This window comes from Lipophrys pholis, assembly GCF_963383615.2.
Source record: "Lipophrys pholis genome assembly, chromosome: 11".
NCBI classification, from domain to species: Eukaryota; Metazoa; Chordata; class Actinopteri; order Blenniiformes; family Blenniidae; genus Lipophrys; species Lipophrys pholis.
The window spans coordinates 30,497,378-30,520,014 of NC_137631.1; the positions used below are offsets into that span (position 1 = coordinate 30,497,378).

The 22,637-nt window shown below is 41.9% G+C and overlaps 1 protein-coding gene across 2 annotated transcripts in view; it reads right to left on the reverse strand.

The window, feature by feature from the left end:
- Positions 1-22,637, reverse strand: part of ripor1 (RHO family interacting cell polarization regulator 1) — a 102,785-nt gene that overhangs the window by 52,389 nt on the left and 27,759 nt on the right. Inside the window, exon 1 of one of the 2 annotated variants that reach the window (XM_080476067.1) lies at positions 14,449-14,755. The exons of the other annotated variant lie outside the window; for it this stretch is intronic. Coding sequence (XP_080332193.1) covers positions 14,449-14,467 — 19 coding nt within the window. The 5' untranslated portion in view covers positions 14,468-14,755. Of the gene's footprint in view, positions 1-14,448; positions 14,756-22,637 lie in introns of those variants that run through there. 2 annotated transcript variants of the gene reach the window in all.

Sequence of the window (22,637 nt, forward strand, 5' to 3'; positions counted from 1 at the left end):
CAGCCCATTATTCTGAATGTGGCATGTCTGTTGTCCCTCCTGTCCTGTCATGCACAGACAGAGCAGAAGTGGCATAAACCACGAACAATGGTATGTATCATTTTGACACTCAAGTTATATGTGATCAAAATAATATGTCCCCTTGAAGAGTATTTTTTATCTATTTAAATTATTATTTGCATTCCTGCTAATTGTCGTGTTCTTCCACACAGAGTTTGTTGTACTTCTGCACAATGACAATAATATATCTTGTCTTATTTTTATCTTCTAACACTACCTTTTAAATAAATAGGGAGTGAAGCCAGGACCTGTGGATGCCATAGTTGTCATAAAGCCCAAACCAGGTGCTATAACAGCCAGTGGAGTTAGGTATGTATCATCAAATGTAATACTACAATGTGTTGTAATGATAAATGCTATTGATTGTCATATAATATTATTCACTGCCAACTGTGCTGGTTAAAGGGCAATTTTTGTCTAAATTGACCCATAGCCCTGTTACTTGAGCTCATTGTATATGGAATCACAGGAGTGCCAAAATTAAAAGGGAATAAATGTGAAACTATAAAGAGAATCAATAATACAAAAAATATACAAAGGTAGTCATATTCTTTTTCTATCTTGTCTTTGCTTATTCCATTTTGTCAATGCTTCTCCTGCTTTGTCTTTGTCTTTTCCATTTGCTTTCAACAGAAACAGAAAGACCCCCCACAGCCCCTGCTGATTTGCATTGTATTGCTTTTGTCTTTTCCAGACGCTTGACTCGTCCAGTAAATGCAATGACACAAAGCAGCAGGTAGCTTAGAGCTCAGCTGAAAGCTCAGGTAGGAATTACACCTCGCCGATCCTGTGCAGAGTGGCACACAGCAGTGGTGGCTTGATCTGCTGTCCTCGCGTTTTTGTTTGCTTACATGTCATATTACACGTAAGGGGAGCAAAAATTGTATAACAATAAAACAACTAAAAGACGTGACAATAAAAGGCAAATATTGATTAAACTGAGAGGCGAGGTCGTTAGTAGTAGCATTCAGTGATCAGCGGAAGTAAACAGCCTCCTGAGATTACAGCGGAAAGTATGTCATGTCCCAGCGTGCATAGAGCCCATATCTCACACTGTCTGGTATGGATCGCAGGCTGACGACCACCGACACGACTGGTGAATCCTGCACACGTCACCACGTTACCTCCACAGTTTACTAACGATTCTAACGATTCTCCCAACATCCAATGTTTCATCTCCGACACACACACACACACACACACACACACACACACACACACACACACACACACACACACACACACACACACACACACACACACACACACACGCACACGCACACGCACACGCACACACGCACACACACACACACGCACACACACACACACGCGCGGCTAATGTACTTGTCCATTTGGTCATTCAGCTACAAAGGTTTCTCCTAACATTTTATTTTGTTGTTGCAGCTTAGGTCAAGGGCATATTCCCATCTGCGAAAGCAGGTTTTTCCCCTCAGAGGCAGAGTCCTGTGTCCAGCTGAAAGGCCCCGGCCCCCTCAACCCCCACCCATCAGCACAGGAAATGTCACAATCAGACAGGAAGTCAGATGCACTGCCTCTCCTGACAGGAAATTGAACAAAGGGAGATAGTCTTGAGGGCTGCAGGCATGAGGAAATGTCAGTTCTGCTGGGAATAGAGAAAATGCTTCAGCACTGCTTACTGTGCAAGTAAACACAACTTCTGGTGTGTTTTCATGTCAAATACATTGTGTGCTCACGAGTGGAGAAAACTGATGAACCATCTATCTATCTATCTTGAAAAAGACAGAGAAGCTAACAGGAAATGAGTTGGGGAGCACAAGCAGAGTGGGTGGAAAAGCAGGGTCATACAGGGTCCATCACATTCAGCCGCTTCCCTTCCATTTCCGGGTGGAACCTGTTTCTGATGTGTCAGAGCTTTTTATGAGGATGTTCAACTCTATCAGTGATGCTGCCCTGAAAGCCATCAAACTATACCATTAGCCTCAAAGCCAGGCAGTCAGAGGGAGTTTTTCAAAATACCCAGAATGCAACAGCTGTAGAAGTGTTTGAGACATTTCACTGTATTTTTGTATTGTGACAGATCTCAGAGCTGCATTTGATACTATTGATTAGAACATTGATACTATTGATCAGAACATTGATACTATTGAACATTGATACTATTGATCAGATCATTGATACTATTGATCAGAACACTGATACTATTGATCAGATCATTGATACTATTGATCAGAACATTGATACTATTAATCAGATCATCCCATTACAGAGACTAGAACATTTCCCCGGGCTTACAGTTTCAGCATTAAACTGATTTTCAATCATATTGATCAGGGAGGTTCCACTTCCTTCATGTTAACGATGACTTAAGTTAAACATGGAGTTCCACAAGGTTCTGTGTTTGTAGTCAATAGTTTTCATGTACATTAACTTCCACTGCTAAGCGGATGGGGCACTATTGATGTGTGAAACCAGATGATTTTGATGAAAGGTTTGTCAAGCTTGAAGCACGTCTTGAAGACAAAGCAACTTTCTGCGTCTGAATGATGATAAAAACAGAAGTTGCCTCCAAGAAATGGAGATTCAGAAAACCTGCAGGGCTGCCTTCTTTAACCTGCTAAATGTCTCTACATTTAGAAACATGTTGGATCACAGATGAAAATTATATCTCACCGGATTACTGTAATATCAGAGTGTCCAAATGACTATGTATTAAATCTACAATGAATTCAAAATGCTGTAATGTCAGTGAGGCTGGAGCAATCAATTATATTCACTTCAATATGTATAACATGTGAAGATGAATCGTATTAAAAACTGACTTTCAAGCCCTCTTTCAAGCCCTCTTTCAAGCCCTCTCAAGGGTTACAAGTGAAAATAAAAAAACTTTCATAACTTTCTTAGACTTTTGTTTTGAACCAGTTCCATTGAGAGGCCTACTGTAACTTCAAAAGTAACTCCATTCAATTTGGATCTTCTGGAGGGTCCATCCGGGTAAAATGGAGGTGGTGGTCAGTGTTTGCTCACGTGGAATTATAACAAAGTACTGTGAGATGGTTAATCAACGGTCTTATCTGTAGGTTTTCCTATTGAAGTGTTGAGATGTGTGGATGTGGAGTGTGGTACGGTTGGGCTCAGCAGCAGAGGAGGCTGTGTGGGATGGCTCGGGAGTAGATACTGCACATTCCTGCTGCCCATCACCTAATTCCATCACTCCACATATTTGCAGTCGCTGGCTGAGACCCAGAGTGAAACTTCTGCCACGGTGAGGGAGCAGGAGCTGACTGAGGCCCCGTTCACACCACGCTTTCAAGGGAAAACGGAAAACTTTCATTGCATTTCGGTGTCCGTTTACACAACAATGGCACTCGGCGCCACTGAAAACACAACATTTTGAAAATGGCTCCTAAGATGAGATTTTTTGAAAATGTTCAAAATCTGACTCAGTGGAAACGGAGGAAAATGCAACCTTACTGAGACGCTGCTACTGCACATGTGCACCATGGTCGTAGTTACTAGTAGTTGTGCACATGCTCAGTGGCTGACAATCAGAATCATGTTTCCTCCGTCGTGTCATGACTCCCACTCCATATTCTCCCGGGACTTGGTACTTTTATTTTGACAATCAACGTAATAACAATCAAACTTGATTGTCTGTCCACTAGAACGTCCGAGTTCTCCCGTTGTTGATGTTTGTATTGTTCTCTGTGCACATGTGGGTGTGGTTTCACTACAAAAACAAACAGCAGTGCCCCCTAGTGGCTCAATTTGAAAAGTACATCATTTTCAGAATTCCTGCCATTTCCACTTAACAGACATTCATTCATTTTCTTCTGCTTATCCATTTCCGGGTCGCGGAGGTGACAGTCTGAGCACCGTCACCCAGATCACATCGCACCATTTAAGAACCTTCCTGCAGGTGGTGAGCCCACGGGAAGGTGGCGCCCGGCGTGGGACACGAACCCACTACACTGAGATTGTGAGTCTCATGCTCTACCAATTGAGCTAGCCCGGGGACACTTAACAGACATTGTTTCTGAAAACGTTGCTGTGGAAATGAGAAACTTTTCTGAATCGATGCATTTTTGCTTGAACCCTTCGGGTCTGAGGCCACTGCTCTTACATCAAGAGTTGCAATCCTGAGTAACTGAATCACAAACAGCAGTGAGCCTTATTGGTGCATCATCTTTGTTTATCCAAAGAAAGAATCAGATGATTTTGGCCTGTGGGCCGTATGTTTGATCCCCCTGGGTTAAGTCATGTCTTTCTCTCTCCAGAGCAGCACCAGCTCTTCTTGCTATTGTCCAGTTGGTCTCCCTCCCTGCCGCCGTACAACACAGTGCGGCTACACCCGGATCACAACTTTCCTGGGCTGCGCTGGTTTCCCTTTAAGCTGATGATTGTTTTCCGTTGGCGACCCTGCCCCTCAGCTCCCAGCTCAATATTCCTCTGTTTGTTTTGGAGCAGCGGGCGATCGATGGCACTGAGCCGTCCATTCCCGGCGCTCCATGACTTCACTGTTGCTTTACAGAGTCATGCGGATAACTCTTCCACTCAAAATATAATTTGAGAGTGAGAGCGGGTCAATTTTATAATAATAAGGCTATAATATCTTGTTGACATATGTAAGTATTCCTGTCTGACAATATTATGTGTCATTTCTAACAAATGTTCAACTTCTCCAAAATCTATCTATTTTATCGATCTTATCATGTCCCTTAAGTTTTGGATTGAGCATTTTCACCAGTTTGACATCTTCCTAAAACACCAACCTTGATACTTGGAGTCTCTGTCACATTCCAGCTTCAGACAGATGATTGGCAGTCGACACATTTCCCTCTGTCACACTCTTATCTCCAGCTTACTCATCAGTTAACCACTGTAATGATTCCATCCTCCGATTCGTGATCCCTACCTGATCCAAACAGCCGGCTGAACAACTTCCAGTCGCATCACCTCCTCTGCTTTTGTCCCTGCAGTACAAACACGCCACACACTCAGCCCTCCATTCACCTCGCTGCCAACTGTGTGTGTGTGTGTGTGTGTGTGTGTGTGTGTGTGTGTGTGTGTGTGTGTGTGTGTGTGTGTGTGTGTGTGTGTGTGTGTGTGTGTGTGTGTGTGTGTGTGTGTGTGTGTGTGTGTGTGTGTGTGTGTGTGTGTGAGACATGGCCCACATTGTCTGATGCTTTTTGACCTCTACCACCCAGACCATTCTGGAAACACACACAATAGTGTGGTGTGTGTCCTGTTATCTGCTCATCAGATCTGAGCTTGTCTTGTTATTAAGTTATTATTACACTATAAGAAAAGCTGGAATGAATTACAGTTGAATTCATACAGGTAGTACTGATTTAAAACACTTTTCAGAAAAGGCAAGGAAGCGTGAACAAACTGCAATCCACATGCAAAATGCATGTTTGGAATAAATAAACATTTCATGTCAGCTTGATGAAGACTACAGAATAGGGATCCCTAAGCACAGTGAGGAGGTTGACAGCAACAGGCACATCCTAAAATGTATGTACAAAAAATAGAACATGACATTATAATCTGACCCAGCATAGACTAATACAGGCATTATTATTATTATTATTATTATTATTATTATTATTATTATTATTATTATTATTATATAAAATGTATGTACCAAAAATAGAACAGTACATGACATTATAATGTCATGTACTTTTGTTGTTTTTATTTATGTAAATACACTGGTGGGATTCCTTAATACGTGTTTGCTTCCCTTTTGGTAAATGTGTATTTTAGAGTTCTAGCCCCCCTGGAGAAAACTCCACCAGCCGCCACTGGTAAAGAGTCTCCAAGTTCAGCAGCATTTAAAATCTGATAGAGTTGTTGAAAATTGTGATTAAAGGCCTTAAATGGCTCTGAAGAGTCTTGATACATTTCACTGGCAATGTTTTAATCACTGGACGACACATTATTCTAAAGTTTGACGGTTTTCTGAGCGTTTTCATGTTTTAGACTTTCTGTTTTGCAGACAGAAAACTGTATCCAGGGGCAACGCAGTATTGACTGATCGATGTATACAACAAAGGGACTGTTTGTCTGTTTCTCCTGCAATAAGAGAGCTGGACAACTGGGATTTATTCACATTAATATGAGTGTATTCACTTAAAAACTTGGTGGTAGCGAAGGACGAAATTACTTAAAATTAGGTTAAACCATCACATTCTATTGAAGGATACTTGGTCTAATTTATAGAAGTTCTACTCTCATAGAGGGACTGTGAAATGAGCTGATTATTAAATCTCATCATGGTAAAAAATAATAAATCTCCCGGGACATTATTCCTATACTGTGTGTTCATTAGCTCCAGATGCTTTCTGCTGTTAAACTGCAGAAACAAACAATTAGCCGGAGCATTAAAACTCTGTTCAGGTGCAACAGAAGGTCCGACCCCCTGAGTCCCAGCCTGAGCACCAGCAGCTCACTTTGAATTACACGCTCACTGCACACCGGTCTCCACTGAATCACAGCACTTTGTCAGCAACTCATCATGTAGTTCAGACGCAGTGACGCTGATGCTTTTAGAACCGAGCTTTGCTTTACAGTACGCAGTCTAAAAGTATTTGTAACTTAGGTGAAATGTGTCGTTTGAGGAGTTTTGGTACTTGGTACCTGTATCAGCTGGAAATCCTGCAGTACTGGGGACTTCCGGTCACGTGAGGGTGAAGATGGCTGCGTGAGAGCTCGGCTGCAGACTGGACTTCCACTTATCCCTCTTTAAATCAGGAGATTTTGTGTTTAAGTGTCCCTCGGCACGTTCCAATGTCAGGGGGAGACGAAAAGGGCCGCAACATGGCGTTGAGGAGCAAGAGGAGAGACACAGATGTGGAGGATGTAGCTAGCACTGGCGCGGCTACGCTAGCAGAAACGGCCCCGCTAGCTCTTGTTCGGGACACCATAAGCGAGACGATGACCAAAGCAATGACAGAACTGGAAAACAAGATCTCGAAACAGCTATCGGAGTTCCAGTTTAAGTTTCAACTGGATGTAAAGAACCAGCTTGGTGAGATGAGAGCAGACATTAACCGGAGGATGGAGGAGGCCGCGGGGAAAATAGAGACCGTGTCACGCCGAATGGACGAGGCCGAGGGGCGCATTGAAGAGGTGGAATCACTCGGCACGGAGGTTGATGAGACTCTAAACGAGCTGCGCCTGACTCAGCTCGAATTGAAATCAAAGATAACAGAGCTCGAAGGACACTCCCGCCGCAACAACATCCGAATTTACGGTATTAAAGAAGGCGCCGAGGGGACCTCTATGGCCCATTTCATTGAAAACCTTATAAAAACGGAACTGAATGAGAGCGCCGTAATGAATGACCTGGGTATTGAGCATGCACACCGTGCGCTTGGACCTAAACCTGCAGACACGGCCCCTCCCAGATCCACTATTGTAAGATTTCTGAAATATTCAACAAAAGAAAAGATCATCAGTGCAGCATGGAAAAAGCCCATTACGGTGGAAGGGAAGCGGATATTCTTTGACCATGACTATGCGACCGGAGTGATGGATAAACGTAAAGCATACCTGCCAATCAAGAAGGCTTTGAAGGCGGCGGGCATCAGATTTCACACACCGATGACCCGGATGCGTGTATTCCTGGAGTCGGGGACGGTCACTTACGAGAGCGCAGACCAGGCCGCTCAGGATTTAAAATGCAAAGGCTTCACGATACCGCCGGGAAATGAGGGCAACCCGAGAGGAACGACGAGGCCGAACCCCCGGTGGGAGAAGGTGAAGGACGGGCGGCGCAGAGACAGAGGAGAGGACCGACACCGGACCAAGGAGTGACTCCGTGGATTTACCTGCCCCGCTGAAACGGACCCAACCTGGCGTCTAAATAACCTCATCCCACTTCTATTGGAGTAGATATTTCGGGGTGACATACCCCTGAGGGTAGCGCTATGTATGCCGGGACGCCAACGGTAAGCTGAACTCATTGAAGCGGACTTCTATTTTAGTAATAAGTACCGGTTGTTGTTGTTTTTTATATTACTTTATTTTTTTTCTAACCACTTAAATGTCCCGAAAATAAAGCTGTGCTAAGCCACTCACTGCAGTGGTACAGTGTATAAAGCCTAGTTTTATTTTATTTGGCCCAATACGATTTAATTTAATAATATGAAGACGTGGAGGTCAGTGCACAGCCTAAGTGACAGTCACGCAGCCAAGTTACCCTAGGGGGCCCCGCCACACAGCGGCGGGATTAATCCCCCACACAAGAGGTGCAGGGAGCACCTCAATGTTGGAAGACCAAACAATGTTCTATCATGGTTTATTTTGTTCTTTCTGTGCTTTGTTTGTTGTACATAGTTATTTTCCCTCGTTTCTGGGGATCATGAATGCATGCATAAGAGAACTTCCATTCATAAATGCATAACAAAGAGTTTAAAGTTGTCACCCTTAATGTGAACGGCCTGACGAGTCCTATTAAGAGAAGTAAAATTATATCCAAAGTTAAAAAGGAAAAGGCACAAATTATATTTCTGCAAGAAACTCATCTAACTAATCATGAACATGAAAAAATAAAGAATATGGGTTTTAGACATACCTATTATTCATCATTTAAAACTGGACGAAAAAGGGGTGTGGCTATTCTATTGCCCAACTCTGTTCAATTTGAGCTTTTGTCAGAAACTAAAGACAGAGAAGGCAGATTTGTTATAGTGAAAGGAAGATTAGAAGACAAGGAGGTGACCTTGTTAAATGTATATGCCCCCCCAGACAGTAAAAGGTCATTCTATAAAAAAATACTGGATTTTATTGAATTTCAAACCGCAGGAGTCATGATCTGTGCAGGAGACTTCAATGTAATTTTAAATCAAAAACTTGATACGTCTAGTACGAAAAGGAGAATGACCTGTACTGAAAGATGGATTAAAAAAAGAGTCCAGAATATAGGTCTCATGGATGTCTGGAGAGACTTTCATAATCAAGATAGAGAATACACATACTATTCAAGCAGACATAATGCTTATTCAAGGATTGATTATTTATTTATGCATGCCTCTGAGAGACACAGAATAAAGGAATGTAATATTAGTCAAAGGGATCTATCAGATCACTCCTCTGTTTACTTAAAATTACATCTTGACAGCAGGCTTAAAACAACAACTTGGAGACTGAACTTAAGTATGCTAAACAACCCTGAATTCAAGGAAAAAATGAAGAGCGAGATAAAAACATACTTAGCAGATAACGATAATGGAAATGTGAATCCAGTGATATTGTGGGATGCAGCAAAAGCTGTCTTAAGGGGTAAAATTATATCAGAATCCGCTTTTCTTAAAAAAGTAAAAGCCAGAAAACTCGTGGACCTGCAAAAAAACCTTTTGGATCTTGAACAACTACATAGTAAAAACAAGGACCCACAACTACTGTTACAAATTAGACCTATAAAACAAGAAATTGACAAGATATATTGTGAGGAAATAGAGAAAAAGCTCAGATTTACAAAACAACGACACTACGAGGCAGGCTCTAAAGCCACAAGGATACTTGCTTGGAGGCTGCGAAAACAACGTTCAGAAAGTACAGTTTACAAAATTAGGGACCCCATATCCAAAAAGACCACATATAAACTACAAGGAATTAAAAAGGCATTTGAGAAGTTTTATGAAAATCTCTACACTCAACCAACACTATTTGATGTATACAAAGTTGAAAATTTTCTGGATCAGTTAGACCTGCCCTGTCTCGGTAAAATTCATAATGATAAGTTAATTAAGGAAATATCAGTTGAAGAAATTAGCAAAGCTATTTCTGCCCTTAAACCATGTAAATCTCCAGGGACGGACGGATTTCCAGGGGAATGGTATAAATCACTAAAAGAGGACTAATTGCCAATACTGCATAAGAGCTTCAACCATACTTTGAAGGAGGGAATCCTTCCCCCGTCATGGAGGGAGGCGAATATTTCAATTATACCAAAAGAGGGAAAAGACCTACAAGACTGTGGGGCATACAGACCGATCAGTGTCCTGAACCAGGATTATAAATTATATGCTGCTATTTTAACTAAAAGGATGGAGGAAATGATGCCCTTATTGATAGATGAGGACCAAACAGGCTTTATCCAAGGCAGGCAGACCCAGGACAATGTCAGAAGAACCCTCCACATCATTGAACATATAGAAAAAAGGAAATTTGGGGCTATCCTGCTCAGCTTAGATGCAGAAAAAGCATTTGACTCTGTGGGATGGGATTTTCTTTATAAAGTTATGGAAAAATTTGGCTTTCATGAGAAATTCATAAATAACATTAAAACATTATACACACACCCAATAGCCAGGGTAAAAGTTAATGGGGACCTTTCCGATAAAATAAGCCTGCATCGAGGTTGCCGCCAGGGTTGTCCAGCTAGCCCTGGACTCTTTAACTTGTTTATTGAACCGCTTGCACAAGCCATAAGACAGGATCCAATATTAGAAGGAATTGTTATAAAAGACACAGAATATAAGATATGTCTGTACGCAGACGATGTTCTTGTTAGTCTAAAGAATCCTGTGTTGGGAATCCCTAAATTAATGGATCTTTTGCAGATGTATGGAGCAATGTCTGGCTACACTCTAAATATTAACAAAACACAGGCCTTAGTGTTCAATTTCACACCACCATTGGAACTAAAAAATGAATATAAATTTAACTGGGAATCAACATCTATCAATTATTTGGGGATTAAATTAACAAAAGACATATCTCAATTGTACAATGAAAACTACAACCTGATCTCTACACAAATCAGAGATGATTTTGACAGGTGGACTCCTCTACCCCTAGATATTGGTAGCAGAATAATGACAGTAAAAATGAACATCTTGCCCAGACTGCTCTATCTGTTTCAGTCTCTCCCCGTGCACATTCCTGATAAACAATTTAGAGAATGGGATAAGGTGATATCCCGATTCATCTGGAATGGAAAACATCCTCGTGTGAGATATAAAACTCTGCAGCTGCCAAAAAACAAAGGGGGGATGGCCTTACCAACCCTTAAAGACTACTATCTAGCGGCACAGATAAAACCACTGATGCTTTGGTGCAACCAAGAATATGTGGCAAAATGGAAAACCATGGAACTGCCTCTGTTAGATACACCGTTACAGAGTCTCCTAGGATGCCCATGGGTTGCTAAGCAGCATGATACACAGAGCCAATGGACAAGATTTTCACTTGACACCTGGGCCAGCTTAGTAAAACAACTTAATATGCAGAACGAAATCCGGGTATTAATATGGCCTATTTACGACCCAGAATTTAGACTGGCCACTCAAGACGGAGGATTCAAACAGTGGGAGCAACAGGGAGTTACTACATTATGTCTTCTGCTCAATGATTTGGAATTCCCAGATTTTAAATCTATGTCAGAGAAATATGACCTTAGCCGACAGGATTTCTATAGGTACCTTCAACTCAGACATTATTTTAACAAAAATATTAAGGGATCTTTACCTACAAATATGACGGGTATCACACAAATGTTCATTAGGGCCTATAAAACCAAATTGTTCAAAAAGATTATTGGAGAACTGTACGGATATGTAAATGAACTAAGAGGCCACTCAACAAATTATGTGAGGGAAAAATGGGAGAAGGAATCGGGAATTTCCATCAGTCAGGAGGATTGGACGAATATGATCAGGACTCAAATCTCAACCTCAGCTTCACAATGGTGGAGAGATTTCTTATGGAAAAACTTGATCAGGTTTTTCATAACTCCAAAACAAAAATCTAGACTGCCAAATTCACAATCTAACTGCTGGAGAGAATGTGGTAACGACATGGCAGACCATACACATATATTTTGGGCCTGCCCAGTTATTAGACCCTTTTGGGATGACATCCATAATACAGTTACACATTTTGTGGGGAACAATTTTGAATTTACCTTTATGACTTTCTACCTGGGAAAGATAGATTTGGAAATACCCAGAAAGGTCAGATACATTTTGCAGATTTTTATGGCTGCAAGCAAAAAGGCAATAACAAGGCGTTGGCTTTGTAAGGAACCACCCACCCTTCATCAGTGGATAGAAATAGTTAAAAATATACAGCATATGGAACAGATGACCTACAGTTTAAGGCTGAAGAGGGACATATGTGAGGCTCTCTGGGCACCATGGGTAACGTTCCTCACGCATAGGGGTGACAACTAAACCTAAACTTGGAATACTTTACTGCCTGTGAATGTTGTGAATTATACAGATGTAACTCGTGATGCACATGATTCCCCCCCCCCGCCAATGTTACTGTTGTTGTTCAGGTTGTTCAGTAGTTTTTATCTGTGATATATAATTGAAATATAACTGTGATGTATAAATGCATAACCGTGTGACTTAACAGAGTGGTTTTGTACCTTGTCAATTCCTGTGAAAAAAAAAAAATAAAAATAAAGTTTAAAAAAAAAAAGAAATCCTGCAGTACTGAACACCCAGGCCCAGTCTGCACGAGTTCTTCAAGTGGAAAAAGAAAAACGTTCAGTGCATGTCAGCTGCTCATTGACAAAACGGTGTCGGGGTCTCTTCTGGAAACCGCCGCCGCCGCCGCCGACTGTCTCCACGGTAAACTGCTGACGCAACACACGCACACACACACGCACGCATTCACACGCACGCACTCACACACATGCACGCACGCACACACACACACGCACACACACGCACACACACGCACACACACACACACGCACTCACACGCATTCGCACGCACGCACGCACACACACGCACACACACACACACGCACGCACGCACGCACGCACACACACGCACGCACTCACACGCACACACATGCACGCACGCACACACACACACGCACGTACTCAAACGCACACACATGCACGCACACACACACACACGCACGCTCACACGCACGCACACACATGCACACACGCACGCACGCACACACATGCACACACGCACGCACTCACACGCACGCACACACGCACACACACACACACACACATACACACAGATCTTGTCACACTGTGTAATGATTGATATTATTACATAATTAATATTACTCAAGATGATTGGAGTACTCACTTCCTAAAATGATGTCTCTTGAACAAACAATAGAAAATCAAAATACTAAATATTTTCACGTTTTCATGAACTAATAAATTTAAAAAAAAATCTGAAGTAGTGTTCTTGAAATTTTTTTTATTTAACCCAGCAAAACTTTTTATTTCTTTGGCCTCCATATTGTTGAACTTTACAAAAACACTCCAATGGTTAAATAGCAAAGTTTTAGACACATTCTCCAGTGAATAGAGTCGAGCCAGCCTCTTGGTGATCACTGTAGTATTGTGTGCAAAGTGACAGTCAATTTGAATACAAGCATACTCAGGATGTACCAATCCTGAGTACTAGGACACTGGGACTAGCGTGCTAGTCCTTTTAAACTTTTTATTGGATGAATATAAGTTTGTGCATGTAACACTACAGTGTTTGTGATGTATAGTTTTTATCAGGAGTCCCCCACCACCGGGCGCAGATCATTTAGTGGCGGGCCACATATGAATAGTTTTATTTTGAACATTTACATTAAATTTATGTGAGTCTGCATCAAGTTTAATTTTGAAAAATGTTTTGCATTCATCAAAGCTTCTCAAATCCGTCACATTATCTTGTCACAGTCCGTCTGTGGAACAATTATGTTGCTCTAAACTGGTCCGTGGTGCAAAAACAAGTTTTGACGGGCTGGGGAGTGCTGCCCTTCACCTCCAGGGTTCAAACCTTAGACCTCGCCTGGGTCCCCTGACCTCAGACCCTTATCACATGATGCACAGCGCAGACTGAAGAAACCCAGGTAGTACTCTAATCCTATCGGTACTCAGTTTTAGCTCATAGCTGAAAGGTACTTATTTGTACTCGTTTAAAAAGTGGTAGTGCTGTATCCTTAATGCGTGCAATGAAAAGTGTCTCATGGGTTTAACCCCCCCCCCACACACCACCACCACGGACAGGATGTGAAAAGTGGACTTGTCCAGGAAAAAGAGGGCGTTTGGTCACAGTACACGATTTCCAGGAAATGATCAAAACTCCCTGGTAACCGGGACACAATGTAAACCGACTGAACATCAAACAGGTATCTACAAAAAAACTGCTGCGCCGGTCAAACTCATATTAGATATAACTGGTTGTGAGCCAGGTGAGGGTGTTAGATAACGTGATATAGACGTAAAGGCAGACTAGACTCCTGACTGGTTTATAACAACATATACGATATATAACAACAATCAGGATAGACTCAAATCTGTTCTGCTTTTTTTTTTCTTCCCCCAAACGCCCCTAATAAGTTACAACCATGTTAACCAGCAACTGGAGGTTCATCCAAACAGAGAGTTAATGATTAGAAAGGAGCTGTGCTGGGCTTCTTCTTACCTCCATATCCGCTGTACATGTCAAGATTTCCCAGAGTTGTATCCACCGATTCTAGAAACAAGTGTACAGTCCTCACTCGCACCGACTCCAAGTTTACTCTTCACCAACTTACTATCCGTTTGCTTCTGTACATTCACTATTATGGTGTCCGTTTGTCTTGTTTTTGTTATAAGTGGTCAAGTTCTCTCTGGTTGTTTCCTCTTTATCCCAGAGTATCTCTCTTCTTATCTTTTGCCCATCTCCACATTCACAACTGGTAATCCTTGACCGGCTCCCCTGCTGATCCTCTTTCTCTCGACCACATACTGATAAAAACGAAGGGAGGAGGAATGGGAGGAAACAGGAAAGAGCAAGGCGGTCCTCTCCTCTCTTCTTCCCTGCTGACCTCATGGGTTTTTCCTGCCCCTCCTTTTCTCTTATGAACATATTGTTTCTGAGAAGTTAGTCAGACTTTAGCCTTTTTATTCAGCAATATTTATTCCTTTCAGACTCGCTTGGGGATTTTGTCCTATTGTCATCACGTTGTCTTGAGTTCTCTGATTAAAGTAGAACAAATGTGGCTAAATGTTATAGTTAAAGTATGCGGACAGTAATGCTTTGAAATACATGTGTGTTAAAGAACGAGTGCTGGTAAGGCAAAGAGAAGATGAACACCAAAGACGCGACACTACGACATTCATACTCAAACTGTGGTGTGTGTGCCCCCAGTGAAAGAGCTCCCTCTTGTGGTGTGTGAAGCCAAAAGAAAATAATCATCATTATCAAAACTGTATGTTCTGCTTCATCTCCTTCAAGATCAGTCACTCTGAAACGGTGGGTCGTGACCTCAAAACGAGTCGCAGGCCCATCCTCAGGAGGTCGCAGGCCTCTTCCAGTAGAGGGCAGTCATTTCTTGTAAATTTGTCAATGAGCAATATTTCCCACTGTAGAGCAGGAGTGTCAAACACACTTTAGTTCAGAGGCCACCTAGTGGACAGCCTAGTTTCATGATGAGTGGGTCAGACTGGTAAAATAGCACCAGATTAACTTTTAAACTTAAACTATAAAGTTTTTCTTTGTTGTGTCTCAGAGTATATGTGAAGAAAAAATTTATATTTTCAACAAAAAAAAAAACCAATTGTGACCCAAAATGACTCCATTCGCAACATAAAGCCAATTTTAATGAAATCTTCTGGTGCAGAATCCAGTGAAATGTCCAGAAAACTTCTCCTCTTGCTGCTGCATTCTGGGTGTTTTTACAAACTCCCAGACAGCATGGCTTTGGAGCTAATGCTAGTTAGCCATCTTTCATGGCAGCATCGGCAATATCTCAGCTCGAGTCTCAGTGTTCTGTTGTCTCACTACTCTTAAGACATTTGTTTAAAAAAAAAAGCAGTTTTGTTTTTAGAAGTTGCTTGGTGGTTTGGCGGGCCTGATTGGAGCCTGTTGCCGGCGGTTTTGGTCCACTCCCGCTGTGAAGACCCACAGCGGCGGCTCAGACCTGCGTTAGCATGTATTCCAGGTGACGTGATCACATGTGGTGAGTCCTGACGCACACTGTTTACACTTGTTTGCACCAGGTCTTTCAGGCCAACCATTTGAGATCAGATGGTGTTCCTACCTCTCAGGACGCTATGAAGCACCGTGTCTCTGCAGACCCCCACACTCAGCCAATCATGTTCTTTTCCAGAACTTCTTTGGAAAGTTTTAGAGACTGTATAACGGCGAATTCTCTTAAATGGGTCATATTTAGCAAAATTGACTTTCTAAATGTTTTCCAAAAGTAATGCTCGTCCCCATACCTGGACTGACGTCCCAGAAGTGAAGACAGTCTGTCCTCTCTCTCCGTGGCTTGTTTCAGTTTACAAAAAGTGTGTTCCTCCAACGAGCCAATCAGAGATCAAACCCTATACAGCAGGGGTTCTGGAGGGCCGGCGTCCTGCATGTTTTAGGTTCCTCCCAGTTGCAACACACATGAATGCAATCAGGCCTCGTTACTTGGCTTTTTCACACGCTTGATGACATCATCATCCGATTGGGGTGTGCTGAAGCTGGCAGAGCGAGAACGTGCAGGATCCCGGCGCTCCAGGACCAGGATTGAGAACCTCTGTCATACAGGGATAGAGCTTAATTTTTTTTCCCACAAGTCGAGCGGACTAGTGAGCCATGGGTTGCACTAGTCTTGCAGACTTTGCACTAGTCTTGCACCCAGGAAATATATTTTGTTAAACAAAAACAGTTTCATGTTATATTAAAATCCTGAGCATAGAAATAACACTTGTGCTACATTTTGTGTTGCAGGTACACCATCTTAGAGTTTTCTTCCCTCATGGTACACGGCAACAAACTATAAAAACAGCTCAGAATGTGGTCACCCCCTGCCTGCCTGTCTGTCTGTTCACTACAATATCTTCATTATTCAATGTCTCCAGGACTTGACATTAAGGATTTTAACAACTTTTTACCTGCCCGAAGTTTAATGAAAATTTATAAGCTTGGTAAAGTATTAATTCCACCAATAAATCCATTGGAATATGTTTCTGTAATTGTTTTTTGAATAAACTTTAGGTATATCTGACTCCAATTATCAATGACCAGACAAACATAACAGGACTTCACAAATTATTTTTACAGTTTAACTTCTTTCCATGAGAGTATCCATGTAGGTTCTGACATAGTACTGAAACATTTAGACATTTAGCCTATCAGAGTTCTTTTACATATTTAATTTATTTACACAACACAGTCATTTCAATTACCTTAGAATAGTTGAAAACAACTGTGTATTATATACAAGTACTGCATTAATGATTTAAAGGGAAGAATTAAATTCTTGTGCATACTAGAGAATTAATGACTAGTTTTAGACAGAAAAGACATCGTAGTATCATACATTAAATGATATTATTCAGTGACGAGAGTACACCAATAAAAAGACAAAAACTGATGCATGACAGAGTGCAGTACTGTAGAACACAACCTGACAAACTGTGGCGTGATGTCAGTGTGACGTCATCATCTCATAATAAACTAGTTCTATCTTTAAAACCTTGAATGACTTTATTAATCCATCCATCCATTTTCTTCCGCTTCTCCATTTCCAGGTCCAGGGGTGACAGTCTCAGCACCGTCACCCAGATCACATCGCACCTGATTAAGAACCTTCCTGCAGGTGGTGAGCCCACGGGAAGGTGGCACCCAGTGTGGGACACAAACTCACTACCTACTGAGCTAGCCTGGGGTTGACTTTATTAATCCCTGGGGAAACTCTTGAGCAAGGCAGCAGCTACACAATGTTTCCAGCTCTAACGCAGCTCCAACCATTGGGACTATTTTCAGAGAGTTTAGCGTGGAGTAGGACGCAGCTTGACGGAGGTGTGAATCGCCTGCTGACAGCCTGGAGGAGCTGCTGCTCATTGTTTTGATGTCAGTGCTGTTCTCCTCCGAGAGCTGGAGTTTGAAAACGCTGACGTCTGGCTGCAGAGCGCCGCCTCGCTGGACTACGGCTTTGCTAACATCCACGTTGCTGTGTTGCTTTGCTAACATCCATGTTGCTGTGTTGCTTTGCTAACATCCACGTTGCTGTGTTGCTTTGTGGTGTTTTGAGTGTAAAATCCGTCCAAACAGCAACATGTTGCCATGAAAAGTTGGATAGCACAGTGCTACTTCCCTAGCCTGCTCGCTGGCTGCAAACTGTGGACTGGATTTCCTGCCTCATTCCTCCTGGTCTCATTGAGACCCGCCTCCCTTCAGGAACTGTGGAGGAAAATCAAGGAGGAGCTAGAAACTTTGGAAAAAACTGTTTTTTGGACCAACAATGTCAAAAAGTTAAAAACATGTATAATAAGATATCTTCAAAGAAAAACACGGTGCACACTGATGCCGTTTACGTCTGATGTAATTTCCTGCGGCGCCACTGTCCAGGGATGCATTCACCACACGTGCTGTTCACTGACGTCTCGGACCACGCTGTAAACCAGCATTTTGTTTCTAATTAAACTTCTGAGTGATCATTACTTATTCTTTTATTTTTTGTAAAAACCTGCTATCATTACTAAACAACAATAGTTGTTTGTACGATTTTGCTGAAAAATTCATTGCACTAATCAGGTTTAGTAGAGATAACTCGGCATGTTTACTTTCAGAAGAAAGGGGAGGGACTAATTCCAAACCCTGCCCAGTCACATGACAGCAGCATTTTGTACAGTGCATTGAAGGCCCAGGTGGGAGGAGCAGCACGTACCCTGAGGAACCAGCCTTACTCCAGCTGGAACGGTTCAAATGCTAAATACTACTGTAGCCTATTTACCTTTGTAGAAATTTGTAATACCTAAAAGCTTGCCTATAATTTGTTAATGCAGCTTTTCTTTCTGTCTGTTACTGTTTGCACCGTCCTCCTTGGGGACAACCTCACAAACGTCTTCCAAGCTGCTTTGTGAGTAAGATCTTGTGCTCACCATTATTTATTTTTCATCATGACACAATTGACACAGTTGATTAAAGTTGTTTTTTCAAATGAGAAATCTAATGTAATATTTGTTCTCTTCTGCTATTCTTAATTAAGGAGTCTGATGATGACTCTTTTCGTGACCTTGACGTTGGCTGAAGGTGCTGAGCTCACATCGTCCTGCATCTCAGTCCGACCTCCTTGAAAATCATCATTGAGGGAAAAGTTGTGATGGAAAATGTTGAAGATCTGCAAAAGCCATGTGCATTTTGTTTGGACTGACGTCTGCACTCCATCTTAACTACCCCAAGACTGGGAAGCTGTTCATCCAACAGGTATTGCTGCCGTTAGGTCACAATGACTGAAAGCCAAAGATACAGACTTTGAACAATCAGCTTGCAATGTGAAAAGAAAAGTCTACTGTCATTTCTATTCTGTAAATTCTATTTGTTTTTTGCCACAGCAGTGAAACATGTTCTGAGCTGTGAGATTCACCTGTTGGTTCATGCGCTGGCCGCCCTTCATTTAGGCAGAGGAAACACATCCTGTTTGTTTGCTATTTCTACATTTAAGTTGAGGCTTCTTGTAATATCTGTGTTTTTATGGATTCACCATGTTATTCTCAGAGGACAGCCATGTTTTTTTCTGGTACATTGGTGACATATTCAGCACCTACACAAACAACACAGACTGTTACGGCTCGGCCAGCGCTTCCTCTCCTCGTGCAAATTGATCTGCGCAGGTGCCATCCTCGGATTGGCTGGATATGTTGACGCCCCATCTACAATGTCATTCATATGCAGATTAGTCTGCACGGGTGCCTTCCTGGGATTGGCCCTTAAAAAATAAACGCAGTTCCCTGGCCGGCCAGGTAACACAGACACGTTCAACACCGACACACATTATTGTTCCAATGACTTGAAATGAGCTTTTACTCAGTTTCAGGTTCATGTTTTGATGTTGAGCTGACGTACATTTGTCATAACAACATTGGCTGTGTTTTGCTATTGTTCCTAAAAGTAAAATGCATTTGAGCATTTAGAGTCTCTTTTCCATCCAATTGAAGTATTTTATATCATGTTAAAAGTGTTGGGTTATGATTTTGAGTATACACTTCAAATAAATATAAGTACTAGGCTTAAGGTTCCATGCAAGTACAACTTGGCATGTTTAGTTTCAGCATATTTAAAAACTAAAATGGTATAAGGCCGTTGCCACGGATTTATGCCGGGTTTCCACGCAATTTGCGAGTAAAGTCAACTAATTCGGGTAAGAGTGCACCTCAGGAAGCGGTCTGAGCGAAAACACTTTGGAGCCTGTGCACACTTGTCTTTAGCTTTCGCCACTTGTGATCGGATCACCTGAAACAGTTAGTTAATATGTGCTAATTGGGCACTGAAAGAAAGGCACATTGCTGATTTTTAACTTTTTTTTAAAATCACATATGAAGTTCATTATGTCAGTGTTTCAGAGGTCTTATTTCATATTAGCGCAGGGAAATATTAAAAAAAGTTCTAATTTACAGAAGCAAAGAGGTTAGGCTTAATCAAAAATGCAAATCACTGAGGATAACTGTGATTATCTTCCTCTCTACTATTTGTTTTTGATTTTGGGTCCTGCTGAAAATAAAATGAACCTGTTCACCACCTTCACCATCACCCTGAAGACTTCCCCACAGAGAGTGAGCTTCATGAACAGAGAATGTCAGCGTTTCATTCAGGTCTAAATGTGTTGTTTAAAATACTGTGAGTAGGTCAGACTGAGTGAGAATGAGTCAGAGAATTACCAACCAATCAGAAGCCGCCTTTAAAAAAACGTATAGACCACATGGTATCAATTGACCAATCACAGTGTCCGTTACTGGGGGTAATCCAAAACCGGAAGTCAGTTGTGCGTTGTGTACATGAGCCGAAAATTTGCAATATTTTGGTGAAAAAATATGAATTCAGGCAAAATTAGACGGTGACAAATAGTGATGGACGTTATAAACATATTTTAGAGGCTTTGAGCAACACAGCAGCTATTTCTTCGGCCAAATGAAGGCTGGACGGCTCGCTGTCTAAAACCATGGTACCACAGCTATAGTCAATAGTGCAGGCCATATTCTCCTGGACTTGGTACTTTTATTCTGGCAGTCACCCTAATAACAATCCAACGTGGTCGTCTGTCCACTAGAATGTCGGTGTTCTCCCATTATTAGTGTTTAGAGCGGAATGTTCTCCATGGTGAACTGTCCACAGGTAATCATGTAATCCTTGTCTACTGCATGTTCAGGTTAGTCATGTTGGTGCTCAGAGAACTCAACACGTTCTCATGTCATACCTGATCTGATACACATCTGGGGAAAAACAACAACCTCTGAACAGCTTAGTTACTAAAGCTGCATTTCAACCACAAGGACTTTCATTCAGTACTAAGAGACATACTGGGAACTTCGTACATCTCCACCACTGAAACCAGGGGCTAAATTTAGTTCCAGAGTAATCTATTTACCCCTTATAAAGTCCCTTATTAGGGGGGGCACTTTGGAATGTTTGAGAGCTTTAGTTGGGTGGTCTGCAGTGCAGAACATATCTGACTACTAACGTGTTTTATCCACCATATTTTGAAGAAATGGAGGAGTAGAACATTTCTGACATTGTGGAACTCCGTTCTTATGATGGTTTGTCTCTTCCCATCATAGTCTCTATAAATGTGTTGAAAATAAAATAAAACTCCATCAAAAAATGACTCGTCTTCAGTAGTGTAGCCCACATATATATAATCATTTGTATTGTACTCCTGGAACTGATTAACACAGACTTTCCATATGAAGACCAGGTTATATGTGTTTTAAAGTATAATTTGTGACTTGGAAGCCTAATTGTACAAAATTACATGATGTCCTTGTATTATGTCACACTCTTTTGTTAAGTGCTGTTTTTGAAGTAATTATTTACAACTGTTAATCACTAGATGTTGCACATGCTACCTATAATTTCTAGACCTCATTTTGGATTACAGCTCTCCACTTGCTTAATGACCACCTCTTGTCAAAGACAGCTATGAAACTAAGGAGAGAGAGTGATTTGTTTGTCTTCCATCTATTGAGACAGTGTCAACCCTCTCAGTCAAAGGCTTTCGTCTCGTTGTGGATTGCTTTCCTCTTTTTAAAGTGGATCCATAAAGTACAAATTCTCTAGTAAGGTGGACCAAAGAACAGTGCCCACTAGTGGACTAGTTCTTTGGTGCCCACTTGGCATGCTAACCACATCATTTTCAGCCGTTTTCTGCTGTTTCACAAACGGACTCCAATTTCTAAACTTTTTCTGCGTAAAAGTGAAACTTTTCTGAAACAAAAATGCAAAAAAAAAATGCGTTTTCACTTGAAAAGTTGTGTAAACGAGGCCTGAGAGATACTTCAGGACTTTTAACACAGATACAGAACATAGCCAAGATAAACCCCACTTAACCGCTTCTGGCTCCAGCCACCAGCAGGGGGCGGTGTGCTGGTTCTGACAGTGGTGAAGTCACAAACAGTTCTACGGTGGAACAAGTCACTTCAATCAAACTGGCGAAGGAGAACGAGCAGAACAACGACTGTTCTACTTCAGTAAGCACCACATGACCGGTGTGTGTGTGTGTGTGTGTGTGTGTGTGTGTGTGTGTGTGTGTGTGTGTGTGTGTGTGTGTGTGTGTGTGTGTGTGTGTGTGTGTGTGTGTGTGTGTGGGGGGTTTCTGGTTAATCTCCAGCTGGCCAATAAGCAGCTTAACTGTCACTGGA